The sequence below is a fragment of the Pygoscelis adeliae genome, unplaced genomic scaffold (genome assembly GCF_000699105.1).
Source record: "Pygoscelis adeliae isolate BGI_AS28 unplaced genomic scaffold, ASM69910v1 Scaffold51, whole genome shotgun sequence".
NCBI classification, from domain to species: Eukaryota; Metazoa; Chordata; class Aves; order Sphenisciformes; family Spheniscidae; genus Pygoscelis; species Pygoscelis adeliae.
The window spans coordinates 716394-730433 of record NW_008824007.1 but is presented as its reverse complement, the minus strand read 5'-3'; the positions used below and the strand labels follow the sequence as shown (position 1 = coordinate 730433).

Below are 14040 nucleotides of genomic sequence, written 5' to 3'. Positions count from 1 at the left end.
TTCTCTCCGCCAGTGAAAAATGAACTGCTATTCACACGCTTTTCTTTCCATAGGGAGAAGCTGTCTGTGGCTCGGCTGCAGCGAGAAGTTGCACAAAGTAAGAGTGAAGGAGCAATGGTAAGCTGCGGCAACTCGCTGCTTTGCAATTCTTGTCTTACTACTTCAGGCCTTAGGTGCATTTTGTCTTGCTGAAGATGGTCACCGGAGCATTAAGGCTGTCTTGGACATAATGATGGGTTGCCAACGAAGTATTCATAAATCTGAGGAAACTCAAGGCTCTATCTTGGCTTCCTTGGAAGAGCTGCGGTAGAGAAAAGCTGTTTCCTTTTCCCTGCTGATGGTGCTTACTGGAATTGGAAGCAAGGCAAGCATGGAAAGGCAATTTCAGATCAAAATGCAGTAGATTTACTTGCTTGTTAAATCTTAGCCAGCTGCAGAAGAATGGAAGAATCCAGACATGGAAGCTTAAAAAAACCTCAATCTGATAATTTTGTAAATCATGTAATGCTCCTTATATCTTCCTTTTGCATGTAGCAATTTATGAGATTAGGCTTGTGAGCAAAAGTTAAAATGGCAGATTTTTGGTTGACCGCAAATCTCAATTTATTATAGAGTGCCTTATCTCTTCAAAACAATTTTCTTTAGGAGCCCACATGTGCTGAGTGTGCTTAATTACTTAATATCTAAGGAACTCTTCCCATCTGTTAAGGAGTTTGTTTGTCCCTGTCTTCAGATAAAATGTCTTAGGCTTCAATGGGATAAAGCAGACCCGTTCAAAAACCTTAAAACCCAGACCAGTCCCCTTGAACATACTCGTGAAACTGCTACTCATTTGAGTGAGTTGCATAGTTGGCTGTGAGAGAGTTTGGTCCAAAGCTTGTTTCACTTAGTGGAGAGAAGCTGTAGAGGGTCTCTGGGGAGTGGATGCTCTGTTAGTTGTGTGATGCAGGGTCCTTAAAATCCCACCTGCATTTTATAAATCATTATTAGTGATTAATACAATGAAATGAGATTTGGAGGGACGTTAAGTGACAGGTGAGAAAAACCTGCCATGAATCTATTGCTCTCACCATGGCCACACATGGCTCCAGAGGAGCTGGTGGTGTCTTGTGGGGGCTCTGCTGGATCAGGGGCTTTTGGGGGGCTCTGAATGCCTAGTAGTGAAGGGAAGGAGACGAGTGGGGTTTGCTCAGGCAGATATTGCTGACTTGCCCTGAGCCCCCGCTGCGTGCCCAGCTCAGCTGTGGGAGCTGCTGCCCTCTCCCATCCCAACACCCTGACGCGCCTGCCCTTGGGTCTGAGATGGGGTTTAAGCAGTTGGGAAGACTGGCCACTGGGTAGTGTTTTGTGCTACAGTCCCACAGTCTTTGGGGCAGAAGTCCTGTAGGAACTAAGAAACAAACTTTTATCAGGTTAAGCCGTAATCCAAGAGTCTGTGACTGAGATAAAGCTCCTGCTGCTTCCAGGAGGAATTTTGCCTGAGGAAGAATGGCAAAGATGGGGCATTGGATTTGCAGTTGCATTTTAGTTTTCAGTGTAAACAGTTTTCAAAATCTGAAGAGCTGTTTACTCTATTAGAAATGTTTCCTTTAATTTTTTTAAACTTGCTTTCCCATGGAGGCATAGAAATAAAGTAACATATTGAGTGTAAAATATACTTAGTGGAATAATTCAATACTTTATGAAACGAGCAATATTGATTAACCTTCTAGACCTGGTAATGCTTTTGGTATATGCACCCACCTTGTGGCTTCATCTCATGGGGGTCGGACACTTCTTGTGCCTTTTACTATGGGCTGGTGGGATTAATCACATAGCCCTGCTAACCAGAGTGGAATTTTGTATAATTTGTTGAGAGACTGAGTGTTGTAACCCATTAGGAGCTGATAGGTAGCTCTCTGGGGGTGCAATCTTCCTCCAAGGTAAATATTAGGTAGTTTTTCTTCTCTTTCCTGAGGGGTAATTTCCACAATTATCTTGCAGCTATGGCCAAGGACGAGTGCGCCCATGGAGACAATTGCTTTGAAGCTGTTGATGTATGGAAACTTCTTTGTGTCTCAGAGCTCAGAACTGGTGATTTTAATATGAAACACAGCAGTCATTAATTAACATTAATGAACTTGCTTGGCTGTGAGCAGCACAGGAGCAGTAAGGGTCCAGGAGATGGAGTATTTGAACACGGGGGAGGCCAGGGATGAACTAACTTGTGTATGCTGCGTTCTCGGGGAGTGCAGCAAGGAGCCTGCAGCACATACCAGTTTCGGGGCAAATACTTTAGAAAGATTCACAGCAAAATTTTGGTGAGGGATTCTGAGCAAGCAAGCCTTTGGCAAGTGGCAAGGCTTTCCCTGGAGGAGTGCTGGCAGCCAGCAGCATGCCCACAGGGTACCGAATCGCATGTGCTGCTCTCTTTGGTGTGACGGACATCCCCCCGGGGACAGCACGGAGTCCTCTGGGGCTGGTGGCAAGGATGCCAGGCGGTGCCACCAGTCAGCTGCAGGGTGCCCGAGGGGTTTTGCTGTGCTGTCACCGGCTGCAACTCTGGATAAAAGGGATGGCATCCCCCGCAGCCTCCCTGCCAACGCAGTCAGTGACAGGCCACAGCTTTATTTAATCACTAATTAGCTAATAGCCTTTACTTACTCCCATTTTCTTTTTTGTTTGTTGTGCTACTTAGATTGACATGAAGGGTTTTGGTGAACTAACTCGTCATTTGGGAAGGGCACAGGTGACAGCACATGCCACCTTTAATGTCTCGCTCAGTCTCGTGGAGAGCATTTCTTATACCAGGCGTGAAGCGGGGCAGAGAGCACGAGGAGCCGTGCTGCTACCCTGCGTCCCGGGAGCTGTGCAAGACATCACGCAAGCCTTTTGCAGGATGGCACCTCATTTAATACTGCACTAGTGTTTCTTGCTTCTTTTCAAAAAATACATTTTATTTGGGTTTTGCAGTCACAGATAGGTCATGAGAGTAAGAGGTGACCACGTTATGTCAACGCACACCAGTTTTTAGGGTGAGCAGGCAGTGTGTGCCCTGTCCCCGTGTATGCTGCCCTGCCACCGGCGTGCTGGAGGGACACATGGTGCAGTGGGTTTGCCCTGTCCTTCCTGCTTCCCATTTGGCACCTTTTTGATCACAGTGTGAGAAAGCTGTGGCTACTCTTCCCTATTGCCTTCCCAGCACAAATCAAGGGGAGAATATGCTGTTTAGGATTTGCTTCCCTGCACGGGGGGGTTGTCAGTTAGCATTTGCTGTAACCTGCAACCAGCTGTTGTCTTTTTGCATGTGGTCCTTGGAAGCGATGGGCGGGAAAGGCTCCTGGTGCTCGGGTTCGCCCAGCGTCACAGGAACCGCTGCAGCGAGGCGGATGCGTACATAAAATCACTAATGAAAAACAGATATGGACCATGTACTGTAGAAACTATTTAAGCTGTGGTATCTTTGCTCAAAAATGGGTTTGCACATCTGTATAAATAACATGGTGAGTGATGATGAAATGAATGTTTGTAAGGAGACATTTTTCAGAGGAGACTTCAGCTGAGGTTGAAGATCAGGCAGTATGTACTGTATGCGATGCCAGTGTGTCTGCCCCACAGCACTCCCTGTAAGAAATGTGTTTTTTAATATGTCCCAGAGTTACATTTTTCATGACTGATGTATTATTGGAAGTAGATAATTACTGGAAGGTACTATAGAAGATTAAATGAAGATACTGCATTTCAAGATAAATGTTTATCACCAAAAACATATGAATAACCTGTAATATGTTTTTTCCATACGGCTATATGGAAAATCTGATACCTCGTATGTAGGATCGAGTGAGCATGTATTTATAAATTACTTGAATTAGGAGAACTGAATAAATTCAGACTGAATACCTGACAATTGCTCAGGTTTCTTTGGTTTATGAACCACCATCAGTAAATATTGATTGTTCATTATCAAAATGCACAATTACTCTACTGCCAATCCATCTACTGAAAGTTTCAGCAACACTGAGCCTAGATTGCTGGGCGGCTTTCCCTGTTGCTTATGGTCTTTAATTTCTTCATGTGCATGTTCCACAATTTTCTTTGTCATGCTTCTTCTGACTCATCAAGGATATTTTACCTTTTTGTAAAGGAAAAGATGATCACTTCATATGTGTACAGTTCTTACAGCAGTTGATGGAGACTGGGCAGGTGTCTGCAGTGACAGAGATTCCATTATTAAAATGAGCAGCTTTCAAAATAGATCACAAGTTTATTTCAAAACATAGTAAAGACTGAAGACTGCTTTAGTCATCAAAGTCCTTTTTTTTTTTTTTTTTAAACTTTAAGTCCATGACTTTGGACCTTTAGGACACAGAACAAAACCAAGAAAAGTGTTCATTTTTGTGAAATTTTCTTAACAGTGAACAGTGCCAGGTTGTGAAAAATACAAGAAAAATGCTGCCACAGTTACACAGAGGAGTTCTCGTGGCAGACTGTGTTGTGTTGGCAGAAACCTAGATTAAAAACCTAAAATGAACCAAAACTATACACAATTATGTCATGTTTTAATAACTTGGATTCATTTAATAATTACCCAGAAAAAAATGTTAAATTTTTAATTTGATACCTTTATTTACGTATACGTTACACAGCTCTGTTAGTTTGTACTTCTGCATCCAAGTTCTTTAATTCTACTCTATTTTCCATTAGTTCAGTGGCCTGTAACCTACACAAAAGAAATTGTACCACTCTGGCAATTTAGCTGTGAAGGTTAAAGTGGGATGATACTGCTTTTTATATCTACATGGGTTTCTCTTAGGGTGGGCCCTAGGCTCTGATTTACCATGTGTCCTGCTGCGTCTTTAAGTGATGCAAAGTGATTATCATGGGCTCTTCCTGGTACCCGTCTATTCCACACCTGCACCCTTTTGTTAAAAACCCACCACGTTAAGTGAATGTGAGGTCCCCACTGAATAGGTTTCCACCCTCTGGTAATCCTTCTGCATTAGATTGATTTATGAATGTATCAGATTCTTTGTTAGCATGTAAACCACTAATTAATTTAAAGCTCTCTGTGGAAAAATTAAAGCCCTGGTTAAGGCTTTCAACAGGCTCAGATGGTGCTAATAATGGAAAAACAAGTTATATTAATGAGTTTTGATGTGATCAGCACAATTCTTGCTTTACAAACAGTTTTTGCTATAAAACAGTAGAGACTGCAAGTTTTTAAATAAAGCGTGGAAGAAGTAAAAAGGAGAGGCAGAAAAAAAATCGCAGTGTCAGTAAGGAATCACATTATTACTAGGAACTGAGTCACTTCTGCTTGTTACAACTTTCTTAAATATAATGTGTTTAGATATACGTAACAGCCTCTTACAAAACCATGGGAAGTGCAAACGGGTCTTTTTTCCAGACTGAAACCGAAGTTGTGATGTAATCAGCTTTGAAAAGATCTCTGCCTCTTCTCCTCATCACATGCTGCCGAACTGGAGCATTCATATGGAGACGGACGTGTTGAAGTGCAGAAAAGGTCTTGATTGAAATCGTATTAAAATCAGTAGAAAGTCTGACCATATTCTCTGCTTTTCCAAACTCCAGGGTGTTTTGTATGTAATTTTAGTTGGTTGTTCTTTCACTCAAATTTAGACTTTTAATGTGGGTGCTAGTTTTTGGCGAGAAGAAAGAGGAGATCAGACCCCGGCTTGACGATGCTTTGTTGATCTGAGTGAAATGAAGTTGAAAATAGAAACCCAAATCTCCATCTTTTTTTGTGGGAAGCTGGAATCGCACAGTTATAGCGGCAGCCCGTGATTGTATGAAATTGTGCTTTTTCCACACCTCTCCCGGGTGCTGCATTTACCTCTCCTGCCTCTCACTGCCAGGGCACTCTGTCTTGGGCCACCATCCTGGCTCTGTGGTCAGCACCACAGCTGATATTAATGCTGCCCCATTAATCAGCTAGCAGGGAGCCCTCCGAAAAGGAGCGCGGTCAGCATGTTCGGAGGCCCAGCTCTTAACATCTGCACTATGTACCTTGTTTTTATGGAGGAGGGGGAATCCTGAGGTTGCTCTTGAGCTGGGGTCTTACAGATGGCAGCACAATGTATTGCCCGTAGCACGGAGGCGCTTTCTGTCACCAGCGTGATGAATCTCTGCAATCGCCTCCAGCAGCTGGGAAGGCAGTTGTTGCAGAAGCACCCGGGTCATTCAAAAATAGATGATATTTAGTTAGAAGTGAAGTGTTAAAGATGAGATACAAAAGGCTAAATTGTCTTTCCCAACTTCTGGGTCCTTAAATCTATGAAAACATCTATTTGTGCTTTAATTAGAAAGTAGCAAAGAGAGAGAGGCAAAGTCGCCGTTTTAAAATGTCTCTTTGAATATTAAAAATCCTAAACCGGAAAGAAGCAATCTGACCCTTATGCTGTCTTTGTGAAGCTGTGTGTTTATACGCAGCTAGCCATGCTGTCTAGCTCCTTTTTCTTAGAAACTTCATCATGCAGCCCTCACGGAAACTCAGTGACATTAGTAGTAGTTAGCATCAGTAATGATTATTGAAATTCTTTACAAGCCTAGTTTAATGCTCCTGGACCTCATTAATTGTTCATACTTCATTAGGCCAAATGTCCTCATTCACAACTTTGCAGTTTAATCTTCAGTGGTTTTAAAAGAAAAGATTTTTTTTTTAGTTCTTCTTGTATCCTGAGGTTTTTTTGTTGTTTGCTTCAAATTTGCAAAGATGTAGATATTTTCAGGTTTTGTATTTTAAGGCTTTTATGAAGCTAAGGATTCTTTATGACTTAAAATTGCTGAGACCTTTGACTCAATGACCAATGACTTAAAATTGCTGAGACTGAAAAAACAGTCATTTTCCTATAAAAAAAGTCGACCCGGTTGCTCCCTCTTCCTGAAACAAAAGTCCCGAGAGCCCGATTGCCTCTGCTGAGAATCGTCTGCCTTTCAAAGCCTGTCACGCTTTCCTGGTTAATTAATTTCAGACTCCGGTTTGTTCGCCAAATTCCACAATAAATTGTTAAAATCAATTTATTTTCATTCCATTGTTGTTTGAAGTGTAACAGAAATCGTGTGAGCGCGTCTGAGAAGATGCTGGACGTTCCCCTGGCTGGTGGGCTCCCTGGCTCTGACTTTCCACCAGGAGAGGGAGCTGCAGCCGTTGGAAACAGCACCCACCTCCACAGCCCTGGTGAAAAACTAACATGCGGCATGCTGGAAGTGCAGTCCCTTTTGGCTTCACCGGGATTTAGGTTTTGTGGAGCTGGAAGGTATTAGCAGCGGTATTTTAAAATATGCAGGACTTTGGAGGGGCTCTTGGTACTTGCCATTGCAAAGGCAGCAATACTCCGTCCTTGGTTTTGGTGTTTCCTTGCTCTGCTTGCCGAGGGTGTTGTCGTAGGCACCGGCACTGTGAAGAAGACCATTACTATATCCAAAGGGGCGGAAAAAACTTTTGCCCCTCAGCTGGAACTCGCTGAAGTGGTCCGTCTCTTCAACAAGTTTCTGCTAGTACTTAGTCAACATAAAAAAGAGTCAAATAGCATTATGTAAGAATCACTGAACACAGAAAAAAATACATAAAAATGCATTTATATAAGGTCTGAAAGTAAAACAGAGGCAATCTGTAGAAAGTATGTCATATCAACTAAATTGGCCTCAAGTAGAAATTGCCATTTATACATTAGATAACAAAGGCAGGGGATGTTGAGGTACAGAAAGGGCGCGTGCAGTCTCATAGCATCCATGGGTGTATGGAGTATCGGAGTGGCAGTTGGCTTCAGCGTGAAGCAAATCCTGCTTTATGACTGGAAGCAGATGTATCCTGCTCTAGGCAATACCTCACTGCCTAATAGGAGCGATGTGCCCATGTACTTATAACAGTGAATTGCAGCCATTTTCATATCAAAGGTTAAGCTCTGCAATCCTGAGCTCCTCCAGGAAATGGCAGGAGTTGACCTGAGGAAGCCACACACTCACTGGATTAATATTTTTGCAAGGATGACCTGAATAGAGCCACTGATCTGCAGGCTGAAGAGGCAGAACATTTACAGTCGGGTTTTATCTCATGCAAGAAAGGGATCTCAGCTAGGGCAGAATTAGTCACAATGTCTGAGGCTCTGAAGAGGAAAGGTGAATGTATGCACTGGGCCAGCAATTTGAATTTTATGCAAATTAGGAAGGTAAATTTATACAGATTAGTAGTAGTGAAACTGCTGTGATATATTTGGCATTTCAACTTTTTTCTTGAAGTAGCTGGGGAAATTAGCATATTACAAGTAAAAGAAATCACTGGATTTTGGTTTTGGTTTTTTTTTGTAGCCAGTAGTTAAGCTGTTAGTGTAAAATTTATACTACTTACCAGCACTGTAAATTTCATCTAAAAGGTCTGTTTACACTGTTAGTTCTGGGAACACAGCAAAATCCATTAATTTATCTTCTTAAGACTTCGTTCATATTTATTTTTTAAAAATAAACTTCTTTTCTAGTATTTTCAGGTTTTGTTGTTAAATCTTGTAGGCCCACTTGTAAGACCTAAGAAAAACTCTTGTCATACTGGTTTGAGTCAGTTAATTCAAATCTGGTCGCAGTATGCATCGCAACAATTTCAGCCTTTTTCTGTCACTTCCATATTTGTATCAACTCTTCCAGTGGTTCTGTGGGGTGCATTACAGTCGCCCCACTGTAATTGGCGAGCCCGGTGATTTGGGCTCGTTTCTGATTTCTCTTGTAAAGTGTGGCTAAAGCAAGGCAGAGAGGACGAGATGGTGCAGAAATACCAATTCCCCAAATTTGCCTCCGTCTAATCAAGCCAGTCAGGGTAGGTGAGCATTTTCACCGCTGGACAGGCAGTCCGGTCTTTAATTTCTTCATTGTTGTTGTCATCTAAAGGTGATACTGCTCTAGTGATTTTTATTTTCTGTGATATGTGGCACTAGTCCCTGCACAAACCAAGGGCTTTTTTGTCTGGGTCCAGAAGAATGACCTTTTTTTTCCCCCAAATGGGACAGAAAAGGTTATCAGGAGGGAGGGAAAGTTTCTGTATAAGGAACCACAAAGTTTATGTACCAAGAGTATTGCTCAATTGTGCTGCTTCCCTTAAATGCCCATTTGTTGACATGAATGCAGTGCTCTTGGAGCTTGTACCGTGAAGTCGGTGCTGACCCTTGGAATGAGTCAGCTCAAGCAGTGCTTTAGATTGCCTCGTATTAGAGTAAAAACTCTTTACTGCAACAAGAATTGTTCAATGTCTAGTCCAATGGAGCCCTGATCCATAATGGAAGCTCCACGGCACCGAGATAGCATGATAAGGTACCGTTGTCTTGTCCAGTTCCCTCTGGGCAAAGACCAAACATACGTATACAGAAAGTAGTCTGTTGGAGATGAATAAAAGAGAGATGGCAGAAACTGGGAAAAACTGTTGGCCCATTTCCGACCACAGAGTGCTTTGCAGGTAGACGTGAAAGCTCGTCGCAGTTCATCCGAGCAAGATTTGAACTTGTCAATATTCTTTGTGCCATTAAGCCCCATTTGCTTTGTTGTTTTTTTTTCTCTTGGCATAGCATAATCACTCCCCTCTCTGCAACTTCTGTTCAAGATTTGAAAGGAATATTAAAACACAATAAGGAAATAATGTCTTCCTATACTAGACTTATGTGGCTTTGTATAGATTCATATAGCTTGAGCTAGCAACTGTGATTCTTCCTTTCTTTCTCCCTACTCCAGTCTCATAAAATTTAATTCAGTTTTTGCTTTGTCAGGAATTTGCTTTTACATACTTTCTGTTTGTTTTGGCTCTGTGTCCGTTGCATTGTGATAAGGCATCTTTTGATATTCTACGGGATCTTTCATAATGAAGATCTCATGACATAGTTTTCCAAGTCTGGAACTGGTGATCAGACTTGCTTGCATGTCCTGCGAGAGGAGACTGTCTAGACTGTGGGAATGACTGTGATGTTTGGATTGTGTTATTTCCATACCGCTTGGCATGATGCACTCTGTAGTTATTCTGGAAACTAATAAAAGTACCAGGCCTGATACAGGACCTTACCTGGCTGTGAAGTGGCTTTCACTCATTCTCCAAACTGTGCTGCTAAGTTGTGCTTTCTGCGCAATACCCTGTGGTGTGACTTTAAATAAGCAGCTGCTTAAACACCTGTTCACTATTCTCATTAAGGGTCATAGTCTTTAACTTTGGTGTCCTGCAAGGCCTGTTACTACTTGTGCCGCCTGATTCCTTTATAATCTTGGAAGATATTTAATTTCTGATCTAAATTGCTCATTTATGAACAGGCTTTATTCTGACTCTTCCGCTGTTCTTCTGATTGCCTGTGTAGGTAGTGAACTCTCTGGGGAAGAGGCAGGGTCTTACGGGGCATCTAAATAGTGCCGAGAGCCATTTGGAGCCTGGGGTGCTGAAGTGCCATGAATAATCACAGCCCAGAGACTTGGGATGAATACCGAGAGGGGATTTGGTTCAATATGCGCAGTCCACACGATTGTCATTTTGTAATTACATCTTTATGCTGCACATTTGTGATCGGCATCCATGGTGACACTGCTTATTTAGAAATGATTTCTGAGTGCTGAAGAAAAATTATTATCTCTTGGGAACATCGTGTTCCTGGTAGTAGCTATTAACAAGTGCCCTGCAGCAGTGACTGGCAGAGTTTTCCATTTAAGAAACTTTTTCCAAGGCCGTTGCTAGAGGAGCGGGTCAGAATTCCCAGGTTGTTGTTGGAAATCTTGCGTTACGTATGGTTTTCCTGTCATTGATAATGAACAACCTCAGAAGGGAAAACTTGCAATGTAGGAGATATCATAGGGAAATACATGCCTTAAATGAGAAGCTGAAAAATAATTTCGTGCTAAAACTAGACTTTGAGAATTGTCAGCTGTGATAGTCTAAAGGCAGGTTTCCAGCAGTTGTATCTCCCATCAGTTGATAAGGGAAACCTGTTCACAAACTGAAACATGTAGGAGGAGGCGAGTGGAAGTCGGGATGTGAAGAATGCGTGCAATCTAACACATTTCAAAAGGAAGAGCTTTAGAAGGAACGTAAACAGGTTAGCAGAAATATCCTTGTGAACCCTCAGGAAACAAGAATATCAGCTTCTGGAAATGTGTTTAATCTTACAGAGCTGGGAAGGAGAAAGTTTTCTTAGCTTTGTTCTTTTCATGTAGCTTCTGACGTACATCTAGATGCCTGAGCAGGACCAGTGGTACTCAGTGGGGTTTGTCCCCTACCGCCACAACAGCTGAAGAGTTGAACTAAACACTTGAGCACCCTGATTCCCACGAACCCGGCTCTGCTTGACTTTGCTTGCACGGTCAGTGCACCTAAGGTGTTTCTTTTCAGCCCCATTTAGACAAAGATTGTTCATATTTCACCTGTATTAAATTTGATACCAAACTTGATGTCTTGAGTGAGTGATAGGAAGTTGTTTGTTGTAATAATGTATTACAGCAGTCCACAGAAGCACTAGTGAAAAGCAAATTTCCTGTTCTGCAGATGCACAGCAGAATTTCTTTCTTGCCAAAGCTTAAAAACTATATAATTACCAAGAGTTTGCTAACCCACTCTTCATACTCCTTGTACCCAGTGAACAGACAAACCGGTATGGCCGTGATCTAGGAAGTCCCTAAAGCATTGCTGAGCTGTCCTGGTCTGGGGCGGGGGGGTTCACTCTCTTGCTTTTACAGAGCATCTGCCACTGTGAAAGACGAGGGAACCATGTGTGGAAGTGATGTGCGACATTGGTGTGCTGGCCAAAATGTACCAAAAATTTAGAACGACTCCCCTGACTCCTATTCTAGTGCTCTCCGCGGTAGAGAATGCACATGGCAAGTCCTGCATGTTAATTAGGTGATAATGTGTTTTATTGTGCAGGAACAGAACTTCTGCTCAGCCTAATAGCTGCAACTACTTCTGTCGGATTTTTTTCAGCTAGTGCTGAAGGTGGAAGAGGCAGAAGAGAGGAGAGCTGCACTCTTTCGTTTTAGTAGTTGGTATTTTCTGTAGAAAAAGAAACATCTTTTTTCTCTTCAAGAAAATCAAACTAACACTTGTAATTGTCACCACTTGCTGTTAAGTTGAAAAAAAACCCAGCAGATTTGTTTTAATTGTGTCTTGAATGAGAGACGTGTACTTGACTACGTGCAATTTATAGATTAGAATAAACTATAGTTAGATACAATAAAACAGTTACATCCTATGTAAAAAGATAAGCGTGGAAATGAAGACCAGAGAACTAAGTGTTAGAGTTTTTATATCTGGTTCTGATCTTCTGTAGAAGTGTATCTAGCCTACCTGTTCTAGTAAGGGAAGGGGACTAAAGGAGTAGAGTCTGGCCGGCGCTTAGCGTTGAGCTGAATTTGGTCTCTAGAAACATGAACAGACATTCAAGTGAACCTGTTACTGAAAAGTGATACCGCAAAATGGTGTCAGGTGGAGACAGAGTCTTTCAATTACTTCAGTTTGACCAGTGAATGAATTAAAAACAACATGCAAAGTTGTTATTTCATTTTTTCAAGTTCCCCCAGGTACCAGGCTTGCAAACTCAGTCTGGCCCCTGAAAGTCGAGCCGATTCTTCTGCATGTGTGCATCGTCAGCACTAATAAAGATTTTGCGGTGGCAGCTCTGTTAAAAATGCCATTGAAGACGCACCAGCCAACAAAAAAGCCCACCGCATTTCCCTATTGCCTATAGCAGTGCCTGCAGTGCTAAAGGAGTGAATATGATAAAGAGGTACATTTGTCAGAAAACTAAAGCGATGTATGTAAAAGGTATTCCAGGACTCTGGAATACATGCAAGGAAAATCTGAGTAAATAAGGGATCTTTTTTTGCAGTTAGTTACTGACCATAAATGGACTCTAGAAGCAAACTCGGAAAAATTGTAATAAGATCTGACATGTTCCTGAGCAATGCTGTAAAGAGCCTGGGAAAAAGAAATGCTGTATGGAAAGGTAGCTAGCAGCAAAGTAGTGATGCCAGAGGTGTTGAGTGTGTCAGCTGAGAAAGGCAAATAGAAGTGTGTGTGTGAAAACTAAAATATTGGCATATCGCAGCTCCATGGGGGTCTGGTGGCACTGCAAACCATTCTGAGCCACTTCTCATGACTGGCATGGTTACGTTCTACTTCTCCCATCCTCCCAATTTTTGTTTAGCCTTACATCCATTTCAGTTAACTTCTCGATATCCTATTTATTAGCAGGAAATACAAATACATTCATGAGAAGTCCAGAAAGTGAAGAAGCCGTAACTCTCCCCAGCATCAGGGCAAGAAACACATGCTACTCCTAGCTTGTGAGTAAATCCCAGAGCTCCCTGGAGCAACGAAGCAGAGTTCCACTGGCCAATCCCTTAAAGCCAAATAAAACTCTTAGAAGTGTGTTTTTTTCTAATGCTTATGCTACGTGTGTCCTGCTGCCTAACTCCTGTCTCACTAAGAGAGATCCAACTGGGAAACGCTTGATTCAGCCACATGCCCATTTGTTCTGTGAGCATCCAGTCCTTTAGAAAAGAAACCATTTATATCATCTAAAGAACATGTTGGTCAGTTACAGAGGACAAAAGTCATTCGCTTTGCGTGCAGGCACACAGGCATTGCAGATAAGCAAGAGTCCTTTAGGATGCCACTGTCTCCCTGACAGGAGTTACTGTCACCACAGCAGAGTGGGTGGGGATTATAGAATAGAATAGTTTGGGTTGGAAGGGACCTCTAAAGGTTATCTAGTCCAACCCCCCTGCCGTGGGCAGGGACATCCTCAACGAGATCACATTGCTCAGAGCCCCGTCCAACCTGACCTTGAATGTTTCCAGGGATGGGGCATCCACCACCTCTGTGAGCAACCTGGGCCAGTGTTTCACCACCCTCAGCGTAAAAAATTTCTTCTTTCTATCTAGTCTAAATCTACCCCCCTTTAGTTTCAAGCCATTCCCCCTTGTCCTGTCGCAACGGGCCCTGCTCAAAAGTTTGCCACCATCTTTTTTAGAAGCCCCCTTTAAGTACTGATAGGCTGCAATAAGGTCTCCCCGAAGCCTTCTCTTCTC

At 42.5% G+C, this 14040-nt stretch overlaps 1 protein-coding gene across 1 annotated transcript in view; it reads left to right on the top strand.

Annotated features, from left to right (window-relative positions):
• Positions 1-14040, top strand: part of NCKAP5 (NCK-associated protein 5) — a 398182-nt gene that overhangs the window by 161617 nt on the left and 222525 nt on the right. The window contains exon 3 of the mRNA XM_009325811.1: positions 58-117. Coding sequence (XP_009324086.1) covers positions 58-117 — 60 coding nt within the window. The remainder of the gene's footprint in view (positions 1-57; positions 118-14040) is intronic.